This window comes from Asterias rubens, chromosome 5 (genome assembly GCF_902459465.1).
Source record: "Asterias rubens chromosome 5, eAstRub1.3, whole genome shotgun sequence".
NCBI classification, from domain to species: Eukaryota; Metazoa; Echinodermata; class Asteroidea; order Forcipulatida; family Asteriidae; genus Asterias; species Asterias rubens.
Window position 1 is genome coordinate 7,676,153 of NC_047066.1, and position 26,394 is coordinate 7,702,546.

Consider the following 26,394-nt stretch of genomic DNA (forward strand, 5'->3'; position numbering starts at 1 on the left):
GTCATTGTGAAAATTTTCTGAGATAAATCATCGATAAAAAACTAGCTCTGGGACACATGTTCTAATCGCTAGAGCCAGTTTGAGCGAAGTGGGCGTGGCCCACAATGGATTATGTCACACTTACAAACATGATTATTTTAAATAACATTCATAATCATCATACCTTCAAACTTTTGTCCTTTCTCTCTACAACCTTCTGCAGTCTCTTCCGCTGTTTTTTACTCAGTTGTTTCGGCAAGTTCTGCTGAGTCTGTTTAGTATTCTCTGAGGTTTTCTTCTTTGACGGCAGAACCAGTGGGTTGCTATGCATCGCATCATCTTTCTGGTTGATGTTTCCTCCATTAGAGGGAGCAGCAGATACAGGCAGGTCCAACTCGACACACAGAATGTTGTGCGCTTTTCGGACGTCCGAATCGTCAACAACTGTCCTCCCTCTCTTGTTATGACTACGCTTTATTCGCCCCATTATAAACTAATTTATAAGACCTCAGGGTAAAACTACATATAACAGCACTGTTTAAATAATTTTTCTTTCACAAAATGAGAGAAAACACGGTTTTTCTGCACCGTATTTACGTATCTTTCACTGCACATGTGCCTCTGCCCTGCAACACCTCAATTACTACGCTATTTTGTGACCCTTGACCTGCCATAAAGTAGTTTCAATTTACTTTGACAGTTAAACCTTTTTGGTGAAAATAAATACATAATTTGAAATATAAAATCGTATTTTGTGTTAAAATATATTAAAGACATTAGAAATTTTTGAAATTTAAAAATTTTCAAAAAGTAATTTGTATTCAGGTATTCCTCCGCGTGTGATTAGTCGATTCTTCAAGATGGCGGCGCCCATGGAAGAAGACGATGTTGACATTATTGACGACGAGCATTTAAATTCGATGCTCGTTTTCCCACCAGATGTGCAACAAGCAATCGAACAAGTAAGAGATGTGTTCAGGAACTTTCTAGTTTGTTTCTGTTTTTGCTCTTGTTGTTATCAGTGGTAAAATCAGTAGAAAACATGCACTCTGGTTTTCTGTAAAGTTGTGTGCACAAATGAATGGGATGGGCCCGCCCGGATAAAATGAATGGACATTTTTGTTTGCATACAAAAAAGGGATCAAAACTGGTACTGCATCCTATACTCTGGAAGTGATATTTTATCCATAATCGTATTCGTAATATACTGAAATTATTATCCACATCTGGTGGTGATAAAGTGGTAAATATTATTATTATCGGGAAGATTGATGAAGAAGACTACGCAGCGTTACGCTCTGGCCTCTGCTCCCACCTTGCAAACATGGCAAATGAAACATCCTGCAATCGAATCCTGTGTTCTGTGATATTGCCTTATGTCATGATGGGAATGAACCTCAATGATATATGTTTATATAAGTTATATAAAAATATGACTGAGTTGAGGTTTATTCCCCTATTGATTGTTTTGATAGTGGACGAACCTCATGATAGTTTCTACAAATGTTCTAACTAACACTAAACATGCTAAAAGTAGTGAATTGCCTTACTTTGTTTTCATTCGAAATCTTTAAAATAAAAATATTCCTCTCTTAAGTTGATAATGACATGGGTTTAATAATATTTGCATGTACCTTGTCTTTCTCTGATTCATTGCTCTCAGTGAATATTTTAAAAAGGTTGACATTGCAGTCCAGTAGGGTAAACGTAGCATTTCGGATGACTTTACCATCAATACAATTGTAAAACTGAAATATCAACCCAGTTCCCACCACAGAGAAGGACAATTTTCCATATCCAACCTCCACCTTTTGTGCTTTATTAAATATTATCTCCACAAAAATATCCATAGGTAGTTTTAATGTTTTATTGACATTTTATTGTGCAGGTCTTGCCATCGAATGATCCCCTGGACAAGCCAGATTTCAATGCAGTGGAATACATCAACAGTCTGTTCCCAACAGAACAGGTAAAACTGTGTAAAGATTTCAAAATTTACCCAGTCAGTTTCTCTTGTGGTTTATATTGATATCTGAAACAAAAAGTTGCATCCCCTTAAGGTGATCCCCTGGCTGCCGCTTCCCAGGTTGTATCATAATTTGGGTGTGATCCCTGGCTACATGGCAGTTAACGGTTGTATGGCTTTTGACTGGCACCCCTGAACAAAGATATTGACAAAATAGGGACACCGCCAACATAGGGCTAGATAGCTCAGTTGGTTGAGCGCCGGCACGTTAGTCCGGAGGTCGTTGGTTCGAATCCCACTCAAGTCAATTCTTTGTTCAACCCCCAAAATCATTTCAAAATTTACCCAGTCAGTTTCCCTTGTGGTTTATATTGATAAAGATTTAATCATGTGAAGACTCACAGTGCTTCTACTACTCGAGTATTACTACTCGCGGGGTGTCATGGCAGAGTGGTTAAGAGCAACAAGTTGAAGTTCTGGTGGCTTGTGTCCTTGAGCAAGATACTTAACTGTAAATGCTTCTTTTCATGCAGGGGTAAATAGACCTTATCACCAATCCGCCTGGCTGATTTCGCTGAATGGCCAAAAGGCGTTGTGGGATGGAAAAGATTCTGCTTGAAGCGGAGGAAGAAAACTTTCACAAAACCTAAATGTCTAGAAATCTCTCATAACAAGAGTCAAACCTTGGCCTCAAGACAACATTCTAACTAAATGATCGATCTCATTTGCCCATAAATTTATAGCTGTGTACTTACATTGGAACACAATCTTTTCATCAGTGTTGATGAATTTGATGAATATTCATGCTTGTCCTCTTGCAGTCTCTTGCCAACATCGATGATGTCATCAACAGGATGAGGCTGAAGATCAGACGTCTTGACGACAACATCCGTGGGGTCGTCAGGGGTCAGACAAATGCTGGTCAAGATGGCAGACAGGTATTGTTACAAAAATTCAAGAAAATATATTGACAGCAATTGAATATTAACCCTCCTACTGTGTTACCAATTCAGTATCATTCCCTGTGGTTTTGAATGATAGATAAAAATATGACAGTTTGCAATACATCATTTAGTGAACTCATCTACATAGTACACAGTCAATCCTCCTACTGTCTGACTATTCAATACCATTCACTGTGGTTTTGAATGATAGATTAACTATGCCAGCTTGGCAATATATCATTTAGTGAACGCATCCAGCCTGCAATATGATATCATTGAATGAATGCATACCTACCCAGTACACAGTCAACCCTCCTACTGTCTGACCCACCAACGAAATAATATATGGACAGATGTAGATCCTCTGTTTATTTTGAGCGCTTTGTTTATTTTTCATAACAGGCGTTATCAGAAGCACAGAAAGCCATCCAGGAGTTGTTCAAGAGAATCAAAGACATCAAGGAGAAAGCTGACAAGTCTGAGCAGATGGTAAGATAATAATAGGCAGTTTTTATAAACATTCTACTTCTGATGGGAGTCTCAGGGTATGTGGGATTACGTTTGAAGTATGAGACCTATTTCTTTACATACGTAGCACCATATTCTGTGGTTCTGTGGCACAATATGCAGCCAATAAAACGAGAAACACCAGAGCGAACCCATTCTCTTAGCCCTATATAGGACTCTTCCTCTGTACACAGATACAGAGTCCTATCTATTAAGGCCCGTTTCTGGGGCGGAAAGTTTTCAAAGCTTCATAACTCAAATCATACCTGCAACCAGCCACTAATTTCAACAGATTCACATTCTATGGCAGCATACATTTTTCTGCGGTGGGTTTTGGTCCTCATATATTCCTTTACGAATCCGTCATTTTCGTGAAATAATGCAGCTCCCAACGTTCAAAAATTCCCTTATTGATCGTTTTCTCACAGTGTTGTCTGTTGCCGTGCGTACGCGTATACATTCGCGTGCAAGATGAAAGACGCATGAAATATTGGTCACCGTATCTTGACTGCACAGTGTCAACACGCAAACGCAACGCAACACTTGCGCGTTGTGCGTCTTGCGTACACACGACAGACTGTGAGTGTACAAACAAAAATGGGAATTCCTTCACGTTGGGAGCTGCATTATTTCATGAAAATGACGGATTTGTGAAGAATAAGTGACGATCAAAGCCCACCGCAGAAAAATATATATGCTGCCATGGAATGTGAATCTGTTGAAATTGGTGCTTTCTTGCAGGTAAGATTTGAGTTATGAAGCTGTGAAAATTTTCCGCCCCAGAAATGGACCCTGATGTCCAGGACATCACTGTAGTACAATACGAAAGTGTAAGGACGCCAGGGCTAGCATTCTCCTAACAATAAGTGCGCTGGGTTCTTTTATGTTCATTGGGAACACTGTTTTTTTTTTATTTTTTTATGTTTTAATATTTGTTTCCATCTTATTGTTCAGGTGAAAGAGATCACAAGAGACATAAAGCAGCTTGACCATGCTAAGAGACATCTAACGTCTTCTATTACCACCCTCAACCATCTTCATATGTTAGTAGGTGGTGTAGATGCCTTGGAGTAAGTATATACTTTCCCGAGTTCTGTGGGGAAAAAAATGACAATAATTTTCACTGTGCATATTATTTTGTTCATGGTTATTCATTCTCTCAAAAAGTTGTGCATGAAAAATATATAAGAATAATATTGAGAATCAGAGTAATTACAAATGTTAGTGAGATTAGCTAGGTTTTTAGGTAAGATCTATAAAGGCAGCACTCTTGGTTGTAATACTAGAGTGTTACATATTGCAGGTACCAATCAGGTATTCAATGCACTTGAATATAAAGAAATATTTAAAGGGTCTATGTACTCTTTGTAGGACAAAAAAACGCTGTCCACAGATTTACACCAAACTTACACAGTTTGAAGATAATGATAGTAGAAAGCTTCCCTGAAAATATTACGTGCTGAGGTGCTGTAGTTTCGGGGAAATGAGTAAAACAATGTCATGAAAATAATTTTCGTCTCACAGATCATGAGACGAAAATTATTTTAAGCATGTAAAAACGTATTTTCAGAAAATTGTTTTACTCATTTCTCAAAGACTACAGCACCTCAGTAAGTAATATTTGAAGGGAAGCTTTCCACTACCATTATCTTCAAACCCTGTAAGTTTAATGTAAATCTGTGGACATTTTGAAAAAGTGCCCAAATCCTTTAAGACAGGTTTTTGAGATTTTGGGGTTGTGAGACCCATTTATGTAGCACCTTAATAAAGGTTAACAAGGTGCTGCGGGGCATTCAGCAGCCACTGCTAGAAATACCAGGGCAAAAACCCTCCTCTTAGCAATAAGTGTAACTCGGTTCTTTAATGTGCATTATGCAGCACTGGACAGGACTGACGGCTAAACATCCAACTCGAAGGACAATAATTGTCGAGTGTATTGCTTTAAGGTCACAGGTGTCAAGATAAGAAATGAGTTCACTATGCTAGAACACTTGGCCACGGCTTACAAATAGAAAAACCCACCCTTTTAAGAAGTGTTTGGAACTTTGTTTTTCTTTTGTAGGTCTTTAACAAGGAGGCGGCAGTACGGAGAAATTGCTAACCTTCTCCAGGGAGTCATCAACGTGATGGAGCATTTCCAGAAATACATGAGCATTCCGCAGATAAGACAACTAGCTGACAAGTAAGTGGCAAAACTTTCCCTCGACGTCGTCATTTGGGTCCAGTCAGTTTCCTTTCATTGAATGCATTTGTATTTTTTTCTGTGTTTGAAGAGTGAAGAAAATCCAGACGGAATTGGGGATCCAGATTTTGGCTGATTTTGAAGATGCGTTCAACTCACAAGGAGGCAAGGTGTGTAGAAATTACTTTTTAGCAGTTGTACCATTTTTATGGTGCACTGGTACACTGTGTGTCCTTCTGTTTTTGGACACCTTGCAACAAGTGTCAAGGTCATATCCACTTATAACTTGATGTGTGGATTAGGCTTGGGATCCCCCAGAAGCCTATTGTTTTTTAGACTTTGTCAAATGTCAAGTTCATTATGGCTAAAACAAAAAGAAATGTTGTCCAAGCATTATAGTGAGTTAATATCAGGGGGGCATTTGTGTTTGTCAACACATCGTTCTTGTTAACATATTCGCTTATATATTTATATCATATTTATTTGCATCGGGAATAGTATATAAATAATGAATGTTTATGAGTGCAATGGTGAGAATATATTGCACGAGTTGAAACAAGGAATGTTTTATTCAACGTTGTGAAGCCTAGTAGAATAACAAAAAAATATTCCTAACTTTCCACAAGTGAAATAATCCTCACCATTCTTTATTTGATCAGTAGATCTATGTCATGTGATTGGCGGATAAACTATAGAAATAAAAATCAATGTACAAGTTTGTATTCTTTTTGTGGACTAGTCCTTTCCAAGTTTTCTAGAAGATCTTACAAATTTAATTCAAGTAGTCAAAAGAAAACTGGCTTTCTTTTTAATTAATCTTTACATGGAAACAAACTAATCATATTAATTTTTTTTTTACCCAAACACAGATGTGTGACAGCACTGTATACCCAGTACTTTCCCGAGTCCTGTGAAAAAGACCACAGAACTCTGAAAAAGTACTGAGTATACAGTATCGGTGTATGGGAAAAAAAAAAAAAAAATTATATTCTTTATCCTCGATGCAAATTTAACATCTATTATAAACTAATCCTAATTTCTCCTTTCTTAGCTGGTCAGTAATCAAGCTCAACTAGCTGAAGCCTGCCTAGTGGTGAATGTGCTGGATCCAAAAGTCAAGTAAGTTGTTATCACTTATTATACTTATGCAATAGTTTTATAGCTTGCTAGCACCCGGAACAAAGATATTTACATGATAGGGAGACCGCCAAAATTATGGCTAGATAGGGCAGTTGGTAGAGCACCGGCTTGTTAATCTGGAGGTCATAGGTTAAAGTTCCGCTGTAGTAAAAAAAAATTGGTCAACCCAAAATCCTGAAAATTTTACTCAGTTAGTTCCCCTTGTGATTTATTACTTGAATTTGCAAATATAAAAGTCTCATCCTCTTACAGTGATCCCTCTGCTGCCACTTCACAGGTTGTATTGTAAACTTTGGTATGATCCCATGCTATACGACAGTTACTGGATGGATGGCTTCTGACTGATACCCTTGAACATAGATATTGACATTATAGGGAGATTTCTCAGTTGGTAGAGCGCCAGCTCGTTAATTCAGAGGTCAAAGGTTCATGTCCTGCTCCATTAAATGTTTTCTTAGTTCAACCCAAAATCATTTTACATTAGTAACTTTTTCATACTTAATTATTTTGCAGAAAGGACCTTCTCAAGTTCTTTGTCAAGTTACAACTCCAAGAATACGTGGTTCTCTTCGGAGAAAACCAGGACGTGGCCTGGCTGGACAAGATCGACCGACGCTACGCATGGCTCAAGAGGGCACTTGTCGAATGCGAGGAAAAGTTCGGCCGGATGTTCCCCAGGGATTGGGACATCGAGGAGCGGATATGTGTGGAGTTTTGTTACATCACAAGGTTTGTTGTCGCCCATAGTTTCAGATGGAATTGTCCATTAATAATGATAATAATAATAATAATAACAATAATAATAATAATAATAATAATAATAATAATAATAATAATAATAATATAAATAATAATAATAATAACAATAATAATAATAATAATAATAATAATAATAATAATAATAATAATAATAACATGCATTTATAGAACGCTCTTACACAGGGTACCACAGCGCTTTACAAGAAACGGTACAATAAGCGAGTAAATAAAGGCACTAATAATGGGAAGACAGTTGTCTAAAGCAATCAATCATTCAACACGACAGTTTAAAAATAATTATATTACAAAACTAGTGGGAGACATAAAACAAAAACACTTGGTAGATATAAAGGGAAGGTGTTTTCTCAGCAGTATTTTTAAATTCTTTGTTATTTGTATTTCTATTTGAAAGCTATTCTTCTCATCTACTTGACAAGCAAATAAACTCGTTTTGAGTTTTAGCAAAATGTGACTTTTTTCAGTGATGTTATTCTAATGATAAGTCACTGGTGGAAAATTGTTAGAATTGTTAAAAATTTATAAAAATTATGAAATTTGTTACCCTTTAACTATATGTGCTAGTGCACTGTTTATAAACCATGCAAATCTTATGCGTATTCTAAAAAAATTGGGTGGTACTCACTTGCCTTGCTTCTATAAAGTTTGAAGGAAAAAACTTGCGGATTTTTTTCATTTAGAAGAGGGCACTTCCATTGGAAACCCTATGGGAAACTTGTTTAAGGGCACCACGGCCAAGACCAGGGCAACGGCGGCCATGGCCCCTGTGGCCTCCGTGAAATTGCAGGCCTGCATATCAATAGACTTTGAAGAATTCCCTCACAATTTTGTCCAGATCCGAACTGAGTAAGATCATGCAGAATCGCTCCTCTGAGATCGACGTGAAGCTGCTCCTCTTCGCCATCAAGCGCACCACCACCTTCGAGGCCCTCGTTGCCAAGAGGTACAGTGGAGCAACCCTGAGACCCATCGGGGAGGACCCTACGATACCCATCGCTAAGATTGACACCCCGGAGATGCCCACAAACCCCTTTGAGATAGATGACGCCATAGATCAGGCGGTGGAGGTGAAGGTAAGTTTAACCCTTTGCTTACCATAGGTGTCTTTAGTCAATAGGAGACTTTCCAACGCTAGGTGGCAGCAGACATACCGGGTAAATTTCCATTGTTTACGTAGTTCTGAACATGCGCATAATTCTGAGAACAATGGATTTACCCGGTAAGTCTGCTGCCCTCTATCGTCCCAGAAAGTCTCCCATTGCACTTGCACCCCCTCTTCCTTGCCATTTATTTTTTTAATGTTATTGGTTTACAAAAAAAACATTTAAAGAGGCACAGCCAAAGGCAGAATTGAATTTGAATTACAATATAAACAAAAATAGGTTAAAAATATAAATTAAAGGCACTAAAGCCACCAAAGACCTACCCCAAATCAAGAAACGGCAAGAAATAACAATAATTATTATTACAAACAAATGGCCACAAAAGAAGAGAAAACCAAGAAATTACAACAATTAAAAGGCAAGAGCAATTACTTGAAAATGGACCAGCCAAAAGTGAAAACGAAAAAAACCTATATTTAAAATGCGAGTGAGGATTCTTGCCTCATCCTTCGCATGGGACATGAAGCCGTTGGTCCCGTGTGTTGTTATAAAACTATCAATGCACATAAAAGACCACAGTACACACTTATCCCCGTTGGCTTAAAAGAGAGAGCTGTGCAGTGTACTAAATAGGAGACTTTCCAACGCTAGGCGGCAGCAGACATACCGGGTAAATTTCCATTGTTTACGTAGTTCTGAACATGCGCATAATTCTGAGAACAATGGATTTACCCGGTAAGTCTGCTGCCCTCTATCGTCCCAGAAAGTCTCCCATTCATTTTGTCTTTCTATTTGACAGACTGTCTTGAAGCCCAGACCATCACCATTCCAAGGAGTCGTCAGCCAGTGTTTCGAACCTCATCTTCATATCTACATCCAATCACAGGACAGGTAGGTCATCCACCTTCGTCTATATGCATCTTAGATTGGAAATGCCATGTCGTCTAAAGCTCAATCATCCATCAGATTTGTACGAAAATAGTGAAAGAAAAAAAACTAAGATGTTTTCACTGTTTTGAAACATCAGCAGGCCTGATTGCTTCGTTTTCGAAAGGGCAAGGGCACCAAGGCGTTTTCTCCTTGGTAAAGGGCACCCTATGAGAAAATTGTAAATTCCTACTGGAGCATTTCAAGGGCAGCAAGGCAATGGCAAGGGGGCATGGAGGCAATCTCTTTTGTTGCCTCCGTGAAGTATCAGACCTGCATCAGGTTTTGGACTTGCCAAACAAATAACTAATTGTTTTACTAATTCGCAAAAACTTAAGCATTTTAAGCAAATTTTGAAGGGGAACTTTTCACCATGACTAGCTTTATACCATGTATGTTATGTGCAAATCTGTGAACATTTACATTTTCAATCTGACCAATGTTAGCAGTAAAAGAACAACCAAATGATTTTCTTTTGACGAAGGTATTTGGGTGAGCTGATCCAACAGTTCGTATCGGACTTCCACTCCCACGGTCCTCCCCGTATGGAATCAGATGAGAGTGGGGCCATCCTACCCAGCAGTGCGGACCTCTTTGTAGCATACAAGAACTGCATGGTGCAGTGTTCTAACCTTAGCACGGGGGCGCCACTCCTATCTCTGACCGCAACATTCCAGAAGTACTTACGGGAGTACGCCAGCAGACTCCTGACAAATAACCTACCAAAGTAAGACACATAGCGTCAAATGAATCATGTTTTTTTCTTAGGGGTGCACTGTTTTTATGTTGTAAAAAACATCAGATGTTGAACATTTGTCAAAGTAGAGTTAAGATGTTGGCAAAGGTTGGCATGGTTTGCTTGTGCGTAAAGCGCTCGCAGTTCCACTGTGGCCCTGGTCCGATTCCAGGCTTGGGTCATATGTAAGTAGAGCTGTGCTTTGTTTCTCTCCTAAGCCACAAGGGTTTTGATCAAACACTTTTGATCTGTGGCTGTGCTCAAGTGCCATATATGTGTCAATGTTGCTGGCTGGCTGACAAAGGTGCCCTTGCATACCTGCTTCTCGAACATGCGGTAGCCACTTCCTTCACAAATTAGCTTCTCAGCAATTATTTTTAGTCTCCTGAGATTTTTCGAAGTTAAGCTGTTTCTAGGTAGTTAATCAACTAGGTTTAATCAATCTATTACAATAGCAGCTTAAATTTTCTTGTGACCAGGTAAGAATGATAGAATTAACCCAAGTTAAAAGAATTATTCTCATCTCCTCATCACATGTACACCTCAAAATCAATCCCAAATCTCCCGCCCTCTCACTGAATGAAATCAACTGGTAGTTAACCAATAAGGTTTAATCAATCTATTATAATTGCAGCTTAATATTTCTTGTGGCCAGGTAAGAATGATAGCATGAACCCAAGTTAACAGAATTATTCTCATCTCCTCATCACATCTTACAATCAATCCCAAATCTCTCGCCCTCTCACTGAATCAAAACACAAAAAATATCCCCCCCCCCCTGTTCTGGGAATCTGTGACCTCTTGCACTTGCCCCACTCCTTGCAAACCCAAACATCTTAGCCTTTCCAACTTGTACAGGACCCAGGCAGGCCAGGGGGCTAGCACCACGGTGGGGGCTATGGGGATTAATATCTCGGCGCTGTTGAAGGAAGGTTTGAAGGAGAGTACGTCGGAGGCACCTAAGTTCACGCCAGAGGAGCAGTATTTGGTGTGTAGTCTACTATGTACGGCCGAGTACTGCTTGGATACAACACTACAGGTATGGGCTGGGGGTTTTGGGGGTGTATTTTTGTTGTTAGTGTTTGCTTTGAAACGAAATAGTGAGACCATTTTAAGACCTCACTCCATGGTAGTGCAGTTAATAACGATCCTATAAGCTAAAGTAATAGTCCCAGCCAATTTTCTATACCTTCCGCCCAGGTAGTAGTATGGGGATGATAGTGGTGTGACGCAGACATGTTTGTGCGTCTTCTTAGTGCACATCTCTGTGACAGTTGCCAATCAATAGGGTCTGTACACATGCGTGAATGTTATAAGCATATTTCATGGGAAGAGTCCATTTCTTATCGTATACTTGCATGTAAATGGCAATAAACCAAATCTAATCTAATCTGATCAATAGAAGAGTTTGCGGTAACACCATGACTGTCTCTAAATGAGTTGGGGTGGTTCTGAAAAGAACCATTGAATTAACTCGACGTTTCAATCAGTAAGCTCTGATCTTCTTCTGGAGAAAAAAGAAGACGATCAGAGCATACTGACCGAAACGTCGAGTTGAAACCAACAGTTCTTTTCAGAACCACCCCAACTCATTTAGAGATTGTCATTACATGGTGTTACCGCAAACTCTTCTATATCTTATTTCCACCATGCAAAGTTTCAAATCCTACTTAATCTGATCTAATTCTTGTCAAATTTTGTCAAATCTACAGCTTGAAGAAAAATTGAAGGAAAAGGTTGATACGACATTAGTAGACAAGATCAATCTGAGTGCAGAGATGGATGTCTTTCATGGGTGAGTGAATATAAATAAATACACACAGGTTCGGATCATACTTCTTTCTACTCGCTAGAACTGCTGTACTGCTAGTACTTTAACTCATAAGGTGGCAGTCTATGGCCAGATTTCATTGGAAAGCAAATTTTCATAACGCAACTATTCGTTACAAGTTTAATTTTTCATTGTGATTCAAACAAAGTTGCTTGGGTTTAACAAGCTAAACAATTCATGCAATTTCGCCCCAAACAAGGCTATAAGCCACTCTTGGTAAGGGGCTACAAAACAAACAATATTTAAGATAAAAATAACTTGGGGAGCTGAAGGTATGAATTTATATTCCTCTTAAAACAGTCTAGATTGTACATGTAGGATGGAGGGAAACGTGCGTAAAGCCCGGTTCATACTTCCTGCGACTGCGAATGCGAAGCGAATTTGACGTCACACCCTCCTTTCGCAGCGATTATTCGCAAGGGAGTAGAGCAGAGTTCAACTGCTGCGAATTGTTCGTTGCGAATTTGTGACGTCAAGACTCGCTTCGCATTCGCATTCGCAGGAAGTATGAACCGGGCTTAAGGCAAGAAGTTCCTAAGAGATGCAGTAAGTGGAATAAACAGCAAAGATTACTCATCAATCTCTCTCTATTTCATTCTTACAGCGTAATATCCAACTGCATCCAGCTCTTAGTACAAGACTTGGAGTCTGCTTGTGATCCTGCACTCTCAGCAATGAACAAGGTACAGCTTGGCTTGAAATCAAACCTATGTATTTGTTTTATGAAAAAAGAATGAGCTGTTGCAAACTGCTTACCAACCAAAAGGACCTTTGGCGTAAATGCGCAAAAAATAGTTAATGGCCTGACGTTTCGACCCTAGCAGAGTCTTTCTCGAAGGCTAAATGACAACTCAACTTGTATGAACAGGTATCTAAGACTTACACTAACATACCTGTCTACGTGTGTTGTGTTGTGTTGTCATTCACTTCTGTTCACTAATATTTCACGTTACAAATAAAAAAACTTGTGAAATTTTGTGGATATTTTTGTCCGGAAACTCACAGGCAGTGGTCCCCTAAATCACCTGTTCATGCCTTATCTTTTGGTAGATTAGAAAGATCTTTTTGAAAATTGCTGTTTCTTAAACCCTGTGCGTTCCCACCAGAATTTGTTTAAGGTCTGCTTTAAAATGTTGATTCGCATAATTCAAAATGGCAGACCATGGGCAGAAAGTGGCCAAGTGAACAATAAGTGAGGACAAGGGTTTAATACATCTTTATTTTATCATCTTTTTTTCTTCTTTTCTTCAGGTGAACTGGGCATCCATAGAGACGGTAGGTGACCAGAGTAGTTACGTGACTGCAATCACCAGCCACATCAAACAGACACTCCCAGTCATCAGAGACAATCTAGCCTCAGCTAGGAAATACTTCACTCAATTCTGCATCAAGTTTGTCAAGTGAGTCCATCCAGACACCAGACACTCTGTTATACGAGTCGCTTGAGTATACACATTTCTATTGCAATGTCAGAGCCACGGTTTTGGCCAACCGAGGTTGGAAAACTATGGAAAACCATGAATGCAAATCAAACCAAGATAGCTATAGTTTGTAGGAATGTTACACAAATATTGAAAATATGTTGAATTTTTTGAAAAAAAAAAAAAAAAAAATCATAAGAGGTATTTCAGCTCATGAATCTTTACAAAAAATGTTGACTTCGGTCACAATTTCATTGTAATTCGGCCAGCCATGCCAACTGGTGCTTGTTTATCGATGGACCGATCCGGCCTGTCAATCAAACTGTGCGCGGTCATGTGTGCGCGTATATTTGGCGGCGCGGCAGAATCGTGCGGAATGTCATTGGGAGTGCTTGTACACGTGTCTTGCTCACGTGCGTGGTGGGCAGAGCTTAGTGGAAAGCCGGAACGGTCCATAATTTAAAGGTCTAAAGACTGGTTTCACACCACACTCTTGCCATACCTAAGGACAATGATAGTTCCAGTTTGAGTTGCAAAGGACTCGCACTGTTTTTCCCTCCAGCCTCCATGCATTTTATAACAAACGGTTACAAACGCTTTTCAAAGACCAACTTGACCGATCCAAGGCAACGTGTTCCTTTAATAACAATCGTCTCTTTTTGTCTTTCTTGCAGTACATTCATTCCACGGTTTGTGAGTCATCTTTATAAATGTAAACCAATAAGTACAGTAGGAGCAGAGCAGCTTCTACTAGACACCCATTCCTTGAAGACTGTTCTCTTAGACCTCCCATCTATTGGATCCAAGGTTTCAAGGAAGGCTCCTGCTAGGTTAGTATTCCGTTGGTTGGTTTCTTATTGCTTGATTTCTTTTTTTACTAAACCATGCGATAGCATCCACTGTAGTTTTTAAATGATAGAGGCACTCATGGGATATGGTGTGTTGTGAATGCATGTAATGTATATGGTACACAGTCGACCCTCTTACTGCCTAACCGTTCAATATCATCCACTGTGGTTTTTTAATGATAGAGGCATTAGGCCAGCTTGCAATACATGTATGATATCATGTGGTAAAAAGACTAAATAATTTAACTCATTATGTGCGAAAATGACTGATATGAAGGCTTCAGCCATCATATTAATTAATTAATTAATTAATTAATTAATAAATTAATTAGGGAGTGCTTTGGATGTTTTTCTCTCCCCCTCTCTCTAGGCAGCTTGTATTTCATGCTGGAAGATTTTCATTAATGTGTTTTTTTCTTTCTCTTCTCCAGTTATATGAAGATTGTCGTTAAAGGCATGACCAAGGCTGAGATGGTCCTCAAGGTAAGTGATGCCTAAAATATTTGAGTTTTCTTTTTTTGGAAATAATTACAAAATGATGGTTTCATCCAATACGAGTAAGCTAATAAATCTATGCTTTATGACAATATTACAAAAAGGGAACCACTTTGCAGCCGGCACCCTGTTTTTAAATCGCCCTCAAGTGTCATTTTAAAATGGGCTAATTTGTCTGTCTTTTTTTTAACAGAAACTTGAGGGTAATTAGAACATTTATAATACCATAATACTAACCAACTAAAATTATTTCCACTGGAAGCATGCATGTCTATACACACATTAGAACTTTTTGGGGGTGGTTTCAGGTTCCAAACAATGCACTTCGTCTTTTTATTGGAATTAGGACTGCTGACTGCTCCAGGCAGAGTAACAGTGCATCCATTAAAAGCATTACAATGTAAACACCGGTCACTAAAAAGGATCTATAGTTTGGTGGCCAAACTTGGAAATTCTTTTATTGCACTCTCCCATAATGGTAGAAAAAGTTGCACCCTTTATTGTGTTTCTTGTCATTCGACGTCATACTCTAGTTTCACTGATCTTATCTTTAGGTTGTAATGTCTCCAGCTGATCCACCTCAGTCGTTTGTTGATAACTACATCAAACTCATCGCTGACCGAGACACCGGTAACTTCCAGAAGGTTCTGGATATGAAGGTAAATACTTCAAATAACTCTCCTTTTTTGTTGCGGTTTATTATTCAAAGTCTGGTTTTTATGACATAAAAACATGTTTTAGTATGATTGTGGAGTTCTTGTTTCTCAGTTTCATATCTTGCTCTGTGTACCAAAGAGATAAGGTAATTTTTCAAATAGTATCCCCATTCATAAACTGTATCTACATATTTTGTAATAATGTTTTTAGTATATTATATATTTAGTTCTTTATGTCCGAGAAAAAAATTAATCCCCTAAAAAGATGGTCCCCTTACTGCCGCTTCTTGTGCTGTCTGCATGATCCCTGCCTATACAGCAGTGTGGGGCTGTAGACTTCTGACTGGCACCACTCAAACAAAAATATTTAACATTAGGGTAACTGCCACAAAGGGCCAGATTGCTCTGTTGGTTGAGCGCTGGCATGGACATCTAGAGGTGGTAGGTTCAAATCCCATTCTGGTCAAATATTTTGCACAAAAAAAGTAATATTCTTTTTAGTGCACAACTGTGGTTAGGTTCAAAATCCATTCTGGTAATTTTTTTTGCACAAAACAAAATAATATTCTTTTTAGTGCACAACTGTGGTTAGGTTCAAAATCCATTCTGGTAATTTTTTTTGCACAAAACAAAATAATATTCTTTTTAGTGCACAACTGTGTAATGAGCAAAGGGAGGAGCACATTTTGTGATATTTATTTTCATTTTGTATTTTTCTCTTCTGTCACTTTACAGAGTTTAAAGAGAAGCGATCAGAATGCAATGCTGGATCTTTTCAGGACGAGGGTCCCCCGAGGAGAGGGTCAGACAAATTCACCAACAGCTCATCAGGAACACGAGGGAAGTAGGATACGAAGGCTGGAAAAACTCATCAAGAGAAGATAGGATAGGGGTAGAGCTCATCATGAAATGGTTGTAAGGGGGTACGGAGTGGGGACGGGGGTCTGGCAAACTCAATGAACGGCCTTAAGACCATGATGATGATGATGACTGATCAAGGACATAAAAAGAAGTAGAGTACGAAGGCTTGAAAAACTCATCAAGAGAAGATAGGGTAGGGGAGGGGTAGAGCTCATCATGAAATGGTTGTAAGGGGGTACGGAGTGGGGACGGGGGTCTGGCAAAATCAATGAACGGCCTTAAAACCATGATGATGATGATGATGACTGATCAAGGACATAAAAAGAAGTAGAGTACGAAGGCTTGAAAAACTCATCAAGAGAAGATAGGGTAGGGGAGGGGTAGAGCTCATCATGAAATGGTTGTAAGGGGGTACGGAGTGGGGACGGGGGTCTGGCAAACTCAATGAACGGCCTTAAAACCATGATGATGATGATGACTGATCAAGGACATAAAAGAAGTAGAGTACGAAGGCTTGAAAAACTCATCAAGAGAAGATAGGGTAGGGGAGGGGTAGAGCTCATCATGAAATGGTTGTAAGGGGGTACGGAGTGGGGACGGGGGTCTGGCAAACTCAATGAACGGCCTTAAAACCATGATGATGATGATGACTGATCAAGGACATAAAAAGAAGTAGAGTACGAAGGCTTGCAAAACTCATCAAGAGAAGATGGGGTAGGGGAGGGGTAGAGCTCATCATGAAATGGTTGTAAGGGGATACGGAGTGGGGACGGGGGTCTGGCAAACTCAATGAACGGCCTTAAGACCATGATGATGATGATGACTGATCAAGGACATAAAAAGAAGTAGAGTACGAAGGCTTGCAAAACTCATCAAGAGAAGATAGGGTAGGGGAGGGGTAGAGCTCATCATGAAATGGTTGTAAGGGGGTACGGAGTGGGGACGGGGGTCTGGCAAACTCAATGAACGGCCTTAAGACCATGATGATGATGATGACTGATCAAGGACATAAAAAGAAGTAGAGTACGAAGGCTTGCAAAACTCATCAAGAGAAGATAGGGTAGGGGAGGGGTAGAGCTTAGAAAAGCTTGAAAGGGAGTGCGGGAATGGTGGGTCTACTGATGTCAATAATGGCTCAGCAAGGAAAAAGAACAGGTACATTACAAATTTGGGGAGAAATGAGCAAGAGAAAATGGGCTAGAGAAGGCGTAGAAGTCTTAGGGATTTGAGAAGGGAGTCTGGCAAAGTCAATGATGGCTCATCAGGGACATGAGGAAGGTAGAAAACGAAAGGCTTGAAAACTTGTTAAGAGAAGATAGGATAGAGAAGGGAGGTGCAGAATGAGGAGGGGAGTCTGGCAAAGTCGATGACGACTCGTCAAGAAAAAGAACAGGTAAAATATAAATACTTGACGAGCATTATTACAAGCAGATGGGATGGGGATATGTAAAAATTTACCACTAGAGATGCAAAGTTTGCAAGTTTCTTGCAATATTCAAACACTTTTTGGGGGCCTTTGTTTCCAGCGTCTTGTGATGACTGGGAATGTACATGTAATAGTGAACAACATGAGTATATGTGGATGTAGATAAGAATAGTGGAGTATGTACATTTAATTCGACTGTATTTTACGTTATATGTATGCAGTTAGTCGATGGTATCCATTCAGCATTAAAATCCAAACAAACTGTTGGACTCCGATTATGGTGATAAGTATGGGGCCGGTAAAGAGTTAAGATTAAGTTTTTAAGCAAATTTGTTCTGCTCAGGCAGTTCTATAAAACTGGGCCTATACTGTGAAGCCCTGTCATTGCATGGGACTTGTTCACATACACAATTTGACATTCCATTTTAGTTAGTCACACGCTCGCTTGTGGAATGCATAAAAATAAAAGTCGTCTCTGCTTCCCTTAGTGCTGTATTTTTTCCACTCACACTTGTATGATAACTTATGATATAGACGATGTGACCTCTGACGTCACACGAAAACCATAACATGATTAGCGCGCATACTGCCGTGCAAAACCTTTCCAGCTAGAAAGTGTATGCAATCTTACCATGACTACGTGTCAATTTGCCCGGCGAAACATGACGTATACAGTGTTTTTTCAATAGAGGGCCGTTAAAATGTAAACACAGGTCACATCGTCTGTACTGTGTGTAACAAGTCGTCTGGCAAAAAAGGAATATGCGACTGGTTAACATGAGAAATTTCACATTCCATTTTAGTTAACGCATTGTCCACACAGTTCAAGCAGCTCCCATTTGGTTCATCAACAGACACAAACTTTTCATTTTGTGTAATTTGTCCCCACAAAGAAAAACATATTTTGGGGTATTTATAGGAGCCATTTTCCAGACAACTCATTGTGTAGTTTCTTGTAATGCTGTACTTCATTATATATTGAGTAGAACAAGTTGTCTGTCAAAACAGAATAAATGTAAAATTGTAATTGTGTAAGGCTCTGTAAATCATGTGCAAATAAATTATACAATTTGGTTAAAATTAAAAACTTTGTATGATGGGTCTTTTTCTCATGGAATATCATCATCTGAAAGTGACAAACATAAGGAAATCAATGTATGGTGAAGAGGTTTTCAACTAGTGGTTTAATCCCAACGAGGCCTGGTTCTTGATAATTTTACCGAGACGAAGTCGAGGTAAATTATCAAGAACCAGGCCTCGGCGGGTTTAAACCACTAGTTGAAAACCGATTCAACACACTTTGATTCCCATTCATAAATACCTTTTCGGTCCAAAACATCAACACTTTTTGGTGAAAAAGTAAAATAAATGCAAACATTTTAATTGTTCAATGATTTCTTTCAACACAACACCCCTCCAGCTATGAAATGGTAAAGCCTCCCGCCGCCCTCTGGTAAACAACTCCTTATAAGGGAATGCTGTGCGCGTATCGCGTGATGTGGCACAACTGTTTCAGCCGTTGCTCTGGACCAATAGGAATAAAGAAAGTGTCTTATAAGAACAGGTGCAAGCTTGCGTGTCAAAACTCTTTACTGGTCATAAACAAAGGTTTATACACACCCACATGACGCGCTCTCCATCAATAGGAATCGCGAAACTGTCTAAAGTATTTATGAATATGGCTTTTATTTTAGCTTTCTCGAGTTCTCAATAATTACACCATACTTTGCTGTGATTATAAATAAGAGGCAAAGAGAGAAATTATTAATGGTGTCAAACATGATTAGTTTTATTGCAATGAACATTCCACCATTGATATCAATACAGTACAACCAAACAGATGACGGCAAAGTCTTTTCACCTGAAGTAATCAATGCTGCTAAATTAATATCTAGGGCCAATTTTATAAAGCTGCTTAAAGGCAGTGGACACTATTGGTAATTGTCAAAGACCAGTCTTCACAGTTGGTGTATCTCAGCATGTGCACAAAATAACAAACCTGTGAAAATTTGAGCTCAATCGGTCAACAAAGTTGCGAGATAATAATGAAAGAAGAAAAAACCTTGTCACACAAAGTCTCGAAATCAAATTTGTGGAAAATTACTTCTTTCTCTAAAACTGCGTCACTGCAGAGGGAGCCATTTCTCACAATGTTTTATACTATCAACCTCTCCCCATTACTCGTAATCAGGGGAGGTTTTATGATGATAATTATTTTGAGTAATTACCAATAGTGTCCACTGCCTTTAACGGCCAATTTCCATTTCATAGTGCTGCTAACGGTAAGCACACAAAAAAATGCTAACCTTCCGACGCTTACTGTATGAAAATGAATGAAAATATGCTAGTGCGCTTTAGCAAAAGAAATTCTGCTATCAATATAGCTTATTTGCTTACTGTTAAGCAGCATTATGAAATTGGTCCCTGGTAAGCAAATGCTTGTATACAAATGCATCCACCGATAAGTTGACATGCTTTTGCTTTGCTTACGGTAAGCAGTTTATGTGGATTATACATTCTGATCAAAGCGATTCTGTAAGCAGAAAACTTCAGCTTGCAGGCTTTATAAAACGAGCCCCATGTCTTTTGCCAAGGCATTAGCGAGGTTATTTATCCCTTTGAAAGTGTTGCCTACCATGGTCTGTGTTCTATTAGGCAAAGTTTCAGCGGCGTTTACTTTCATGTTCCTTTTCCATGAGAGCTACAATAATGCTTTGAGTGTAAGTGCAGTACATAAAAACCTATTCTGCCACGTTTGAATTAACCATTTGCTTGTTAGATTTTAGTATTGTCTTGTATAATGACGTGCCTTATCAAAAGTTACCACTTAAATTTGATTTCCTATGACCAAAGGGGCAGTTGTGACATGTATGTCACACGATCTGGGCAAGCTTTTGCATATATGTAAACGAACACCCATGCATAAATCTGAATGAATGTGTATGGCACAACGGTACTACAGGTTTTCCCATCTGGCAGTTGCTATACAAAAGCTTGCCCTGAACCACTTGACATAGCAACTGTAAGCAGTAACTTGTGGCTATGTAAGCAAGTCATTGTACAAGACTTTATACAAATCTACATGTAACTCGCAAATGGCTTATTAATGGCTTCGGCAGTGGCTATGGCTAGAAGCAGTGGCTCATGGTCGGATCACTCAAAAGGTCTGCTCTTCCATGTTGCTAATGCAGACAGTAGCCATTAACCATAGCCAAATCATTCCAAAGCTGGCCTAGAATGCAACAGAATTTCATCATCACACAACCCTCCTTAATTGTCATGTTCCTTGCATTCATGACTGTTAATTAAAAAGCTGATGCTCATTTTGACAAGAAGGGGATCTGCTGACTATAGTTCCCTGCAGTTGCTTTTATAGGATGCGTTCGTTTAGCTTCCCTGGGTCGACCCCGGTTTGTTCGAATAGCTTTAACGGGGCTCACCCGGGTCAGCCCCAAGTGCCCTGCTTGTGGAGTGGGTCACTTGGGGGTGACCTGAGGTGCATGCCGTCACCGCGAGAGGGCGAGTGTGATCATTCGATTAGTTCTTTTTAGGCGCTCGCCCGAATGAGCACTGCGGGTCGACCCAGGGAAGCTTATCGAACGCACCCATTATAGAATAAATTAACATGATTGCGGTGCACTGTGACTAAAGGTCTATTGTGTAAGTAGCAAATCCAAACAAATTGTAAGATTTTAGCATCTTTAATTCTGTCAAGATATTTTAATGCAATCAAGTCTTTTGCACTAAAATAGAAAATAACCCCAACAAATCCATTAAAAACAAATCCAAACAAGTCCATTAAAGATGATAGACATATAAGTCTACTGTACCAGAACTAGATAGATAAGTTGATAGAGAGCTACTTCGTTTATCCAAAGGTTGTTGGTTCAAATCCCGCTCTTGCCTGTTTATCCTTGTTCAACAAAATACAACCCCCCCCCCCCACTAAAAAAAGGTAACTATCAGAGAATGATAATACTTGCATTGGCGATTGAATAATTATTTACACTAATAAGAATAATATACACTTAAGATTCCTCAGTTTTGAACTTGATCCTCTCAAGTTAAAATCAAAGTGAAAGAAAATACGTAACCAACAAGTACACAGTATGGCTGTGTCAAAACTGGCGGCTGTGGCTGTTGCTATGGAGGTTGCCAAGGGAAGCCTATGCTTCAATGCATGTTGGCAAAGTGATCCAGCCATAGCCACTAATTTGAAAACAGTATTCTTAGATTTGGCAATGGTCTACGTGTATGTACAGTTGTATGTGTCAATAACTCTACATGATATTTCCTTCAGATTTACCTTATGCATTATGTCGCTATCATTCCAAAAAATTTCATATTCATATTTTTAAACTACTTCGCTTACTGGACTTATGAAAAAAAAACTGTTAAAAATAGCGGCAAGAAAAATGCTTCCAAAAAGGGGAAAAAAGGTTCATAGCTTAACAGACAAAATACTCTTGTCATATGTAACATTTGCAAGTGGTATCCTGCACAATTGTGCTGATGGGCCCGGTTTCATGGCTCTGCTTACCGTAAGCACATAATCGGCGCTTACGGCAAGCGTATTTCACGGGTTAGCGGCATATTTGGGCTTCTGCGTGTGCCTACTTCACACTACTAGGTATTCTACGCTTACAAGGCTAGCGCAGAAATTCGGCGCTTGCTCGTGAGCGGGGAATCGTGATCGTAAGGGCAGAATTCGGCGATAAAAAGAGCTATGAAATTGGGCCCTAGTCCTTTGAAAAAGAGAGGAATTTCTTATCAAGTACAAGGGCTGACCTACGTGTACTCATGGTGTCGGCTCTAATAGACTTTTCAGGTGTTATTAATCAAAAGTTTGTTGATTTTTTTGCGGGCAAACGAACAAAAACAAATCAGACCAGACTAAAGGAGAAAAACATCATGACTGTGGTGCTTAACATTACCAGCAAATTACACATTTGGCATGTTTGGTTATAATATAGTTTTGGTTTCCTAATTTTTCAGATTTTAAAATAGTGCATCTTTTAAAACACACTTTTAATCAAAGTTACAAGAGATTAATGAAAGAAAGAACACCCTTGTTACACACATTTGTGTGCTTTCAGATGCCAATTAAAAGGCTTCATGCCAGGCCTGAAGACTTTTAAATATTCGAGTGAGAAATTTCCTCTTTCTCAAAAACTACGTTACTTCAGCGGGAGTTGTTTTTCAGAATGTATTGTACTATCAACAGCTCTCCATTGCTCGTTACCAAGTAAGTTTTTACAATAACTATTATTTTGAGTAATTACCAATAGTGTCCAGTGCCTTTAAACAATTGACAAAATATAACCATAATTATTGTTCTACAACTGTAAACTTATGTTTATGCTTTATATCTTGTTTATGAATGTACAGGTTATATGGACAATGTGTATACAATGTACATGTACATGATGAATATGCTGTGTTCATAAGAGAAAAGTTTCCTTTGTGTGATCACTAAGGTCAGGCTGGGTCACACCTAGTCTTGGCTCAAGTATTGATTGTCCTTGCCATGTGTTCGAGTATGCCATACTAAAAGGCGCCAAGAGTAATCAATATTGGAATGGCGCCTAGAATCAAGGCTACCCATTAGTTTATGTCTCAGCAAATTGCGAACAATAAACATACATACATATGACAGTTTCAGAGAAAATAAATAATCAACAACAAATAGTAATAAACAAAAAAATTAATAGTTGATACAAAAAACAAATGCACTTATTTAGATTTCACATACCAAAACAACGGTGCTGTGCTAATTAAAAAAATTAATTAAACATGGGGTAAATGAAAGTGTTATTATAGAGGAATCAGGTCTGGGTCTACAGCTTTTGATAAATGAAGACTTAACCATTTAGAGACCATTGCGGCCACAAGCGGCTTGTACCAAAATGTCCAAAGAGGCCGCAAACAGCAAAAAGGTTGGACCTACAAATGTACTTCCATTCACATTAAAGACACTGGCCACTATTGGGAATTGTCAAAGACTAGTCTTCTCACTTGGTGTATCTCAACATATACATAAAATAACAAACCTGTGAAAATTTCAGCTCGATCGGCTGTCGAAGTTGCGAGATAATAGTGAAAGAAAAAACACCCTTGTCACACGAAGTTGTGTGCTTTCACATGCTTAATTTCTAATTCTAAATCTGAGGTCTCGAAATCAATTTCGTGGAAAATTACTTATTTCTCCAAAACTACTTCACTTCAGAGGGAGCCGTTTCTCACAATGTTTTATACTATCAAAAGCTCTCCCATTACTCGGTACCAAGTAAGGTTTCATGCTAATAATAATTTTGAGTAATTACCAATAGTGTCCACTGCCTTTAAGAGATCAAAGTACATGTAACGGTCATATCCAGGTATGAAATTGTCCAATGTAGCATATTAACATAGGATCTCAGTTTCTGAACAAAAAAAACTAAATTTTCTGTTTCATGTTATTTCTGCCGACATTTTTTACTGACAAAATTTGATAAAAGAAATTAGCAATAATAGTACTAGCAACGTCTGGGCGTTTTGTGATGATCAAATACAGAAACGAATTGTCTTTAACAGTTTTAAACATCATTCCTTTATGCAGTCTTCCGTCACACCCTGCGCAGCGAGCTCTGATAGAACATTGTCAAAGTAGTTAGGGTCCGGGAACCCATGTCCCGTCACATTGGAGCCAAACTCGGTCTTGTGGTGAATTTCGTTCCAGACGACTGTACTGGATTCTCCCGTCGTAGCCGACGTTGCGATGGTAAAGAGTAGACGCCTCTCCCAGGCTACTATGAGAAGCCGAAGGATCTAAGTGAAATTTCAACATTTTTTTTGATACTTTTTATAAAACAAGAACAAAATGGAAATGCTAGTGTATCTTTAAGAGGAAGCGGTAACTCTACTACAAAAAAGAAAATATTTAATACATTAATTGCAATTAAGTTGCTAAGCAACAATACAAAGGGTACTGCTAATAAATAATATACGCCTACATTGCATTTACACACACATTTTTTAATAGCAACCTGTTTTTTAAGAGTGAGACATTTCTATGCTCAACATTACTCCAAATTAATTATTTGTTTTAATACTGTCCAAGTAGATTTTTGTAAAACTTTGAAAGACGGAAATTTCCCCTTGACATTGCCAAAGGAATATTGAATCTCTAAACTCTAAACTCGAGTCTGAAGCACTAGAACCGTCTTCCACTAAACGCTCTTTTTCCCCTGTTTTCATACACTTGATATGGAACTAAGATATTCAAAAGGGAATGTTGAAAATAATGTGCCATGATGATTACTTGAAAGACACAAATAAATTCTTCAAGGAATTCACTCCTTGAAAAGCTCTCCAATGTACAACAGAAAGTCCAACTTTCCCCCAAGGCCCCAAAGACAAATACAAAACAGCTGTTAATTCAGCGTTAAAATGACACTCATAATTTCCCGAGACAGTTCAGACAATCACACTTGGACAGGTTTTTGCCCCTCAAGAGAGGCAGATTTTCTCCTCAATGTCACACTAAACGCACAAAAGATGTGAATATTTTTAAACCTGTTTCTGATTGTCTTTTTCAAAAGATAAACGGAAAAAAATTACTTACTCCGTCAAACAGAAGGGAATTTCTGAACACGAATGAGAGTGAGTTTGTGGTTTTGTCTTGCCCAGTAAGGGAATAATAGAGTGTTGATGAGGTCTAAAAGGGGCCATTTTAAATAGAGTCAATACTCTTTTATTATTGTTTATATATACCCTTGTAAAATAATAAACAACAATTTTAAGTAATTATACACAATACAATCGGGTAAACAAAATCTGCTTTGCTTGATTGGTAAATGTAATGCAAGGGTTAAAATAAATTTATTTGGTTTGCAATAACATGGGTATCTATACTTTGCTGTTTGGATTGCAGTTCTTTTGGAACTTGTCTATGCTATTTATTCTACTGCCGTGGAGCAGATTTTTTAGAATCCGGGAGACTACGTAGCTTTGAAAATAACTACTACCTGGGCAGATGGTTGGAAATAGGCTGGGACTACTACTTTCGCTTAGTGGATCAAGGGAAGTAATTTGAATGGGCCATATTTTTGACCGCATGAGGGCGCTCTCAATCACTTCCGGGGGTATATTCATTCATACCCAAAACAGTTTTTAAAGATTGGAACACATTATAACCACAGACATCTAATCCATCACAGACAATAAGACTTTTAAAGGAGCCGTTATAATCCACCTCTAAAGCAAATTGAAACTACGGCGCAATAAAAGTGACAGAACGCCTATTAATTTGTGCAGGGCGAATCGCGTGTACCCCCGGAAGTGATCAAAATACTATTTATAGCGCCCTCGCGCGGTCAAAAATAAGGGGCATTGAATTGAACCATTTTACATCAGGGTTAAAATAGAAGCAAATGTATAAATTGAAGTACCTTTCTTCCTATCTCGTTGTCAGGTAAGTAGCAATGACGAGGGAATCCACGAGCAGAGTAACGCTTGCCAGGATTAGGATGGTCCGCTCCCTGCCAAACAAAATTATAAAACAATTCAATACTCTTTTTTAAAGGGAAAGTTTACCTTTGGTTTGTTCAATTGTTT

The 26,394-nt window shown here is 38.8% G+C and overlaps 3 protein-coding genes across 7 annotated transcripts in view; 1 reads left to right on the forward strand and 2 right to left on the reverse strand.

Moving 5' to 3' along the window:
• Positions 1-599, reverse strand: part of LOC117290555 (probable ATP-dependent RNA helicase DHX37) — a 45,706-nt gene extending 45,107 nt beyond the window's left edge. Inside the window, exon 1 of the mRNA XM_033771994.1 lies at positions 164-599. Coding sequence (XP_033627885.1) covers positions 164-466 — 303 coding nt within the window. The 5' untranslated portion in view covers positions 467-599. The remainder of the gene's footprint in view (positions 1-163) is intronic.
• A 240-nt stretch (positions 600-839) lies between these two features.
• On the forward strand, positions 840-18,880 carry LOC117290444 (vacuolar protein sorting-associated protein 53 homolog). 3 transcript variants are annotated; one of them, XM_033771859.1, is made up of 21 exons: positions 840-941; positions 1,868-1,948; positions 2,767-2,883; positions 3,292-3,378; positions 4,351-4,466; positions 5,459-5,578; positions 5,670-5,748; positions 6,630-6,697; positions 7,232-7,447; positions 8,331-8,568; positions 9,398-9,489; positions 10,010-10,252; positions 11,102-11,300; positions 11,974-12,056; positions 12,697-12,775; positions 13,344-13,492; positions 14,188-14,343; positions 14,793-14,844; positions 15,411-15,515; positions 16,248-16,430; positions 17,589-18,880. In XM_033771859.1, exons 1-20 carry the CDS (start codon positions 840-842, stop codon positions 16,395-16,397), a joined length of 2,532 nt encoding a protein of 843 aa, XP_033627750.1. In that variant the 3' UTR covers positions 16,398-16,430; positions 17,589-18,880. The 3 variants fall into 3 exon arrangements, with proteins under 3 accessions (XP_033627750.1, XP_033627749.1, XP_033627751.1); XM_033771858.1 differs by having other exon boundaries at positions 16,248-18,880; XM_033771860.1 differs by having other exon boundaries at positions 848-941; positions 11,120-11,300; positions 16,248-18,880.
• A 5,209-nt stretch (positions 18,881-24,089) lies between these two features.
• LOC117290317 (E3 ubiquitin-protein ligase DTX4-like) overlaps positions 24,090-26,394 on the reverse strand; it is a 30,724-nt gene continuing 28,419 nt past the window's right edge. For all 3 annotated transcript variants that reach the window (XM_033771639.1, XM_033771638.1, XM_033771640.1), the window contains exons 8-9: positions 26,229-26,318; positions 24,090-24,606 (exon numbers count right to left, since the gene is read on the reverse strand). In XM_033771639.1, the coding sequence (XP_033627530.1) occupies positions 24,382-24,606; positions 26,229-26,318 (315 nt within the window). In that variant the 3' untranslated portion in view covers positions 24,090-24,381. The remainder of the gene's footprint in view (positions 24,607-26,228; positions 26,319-26,394) is intronic.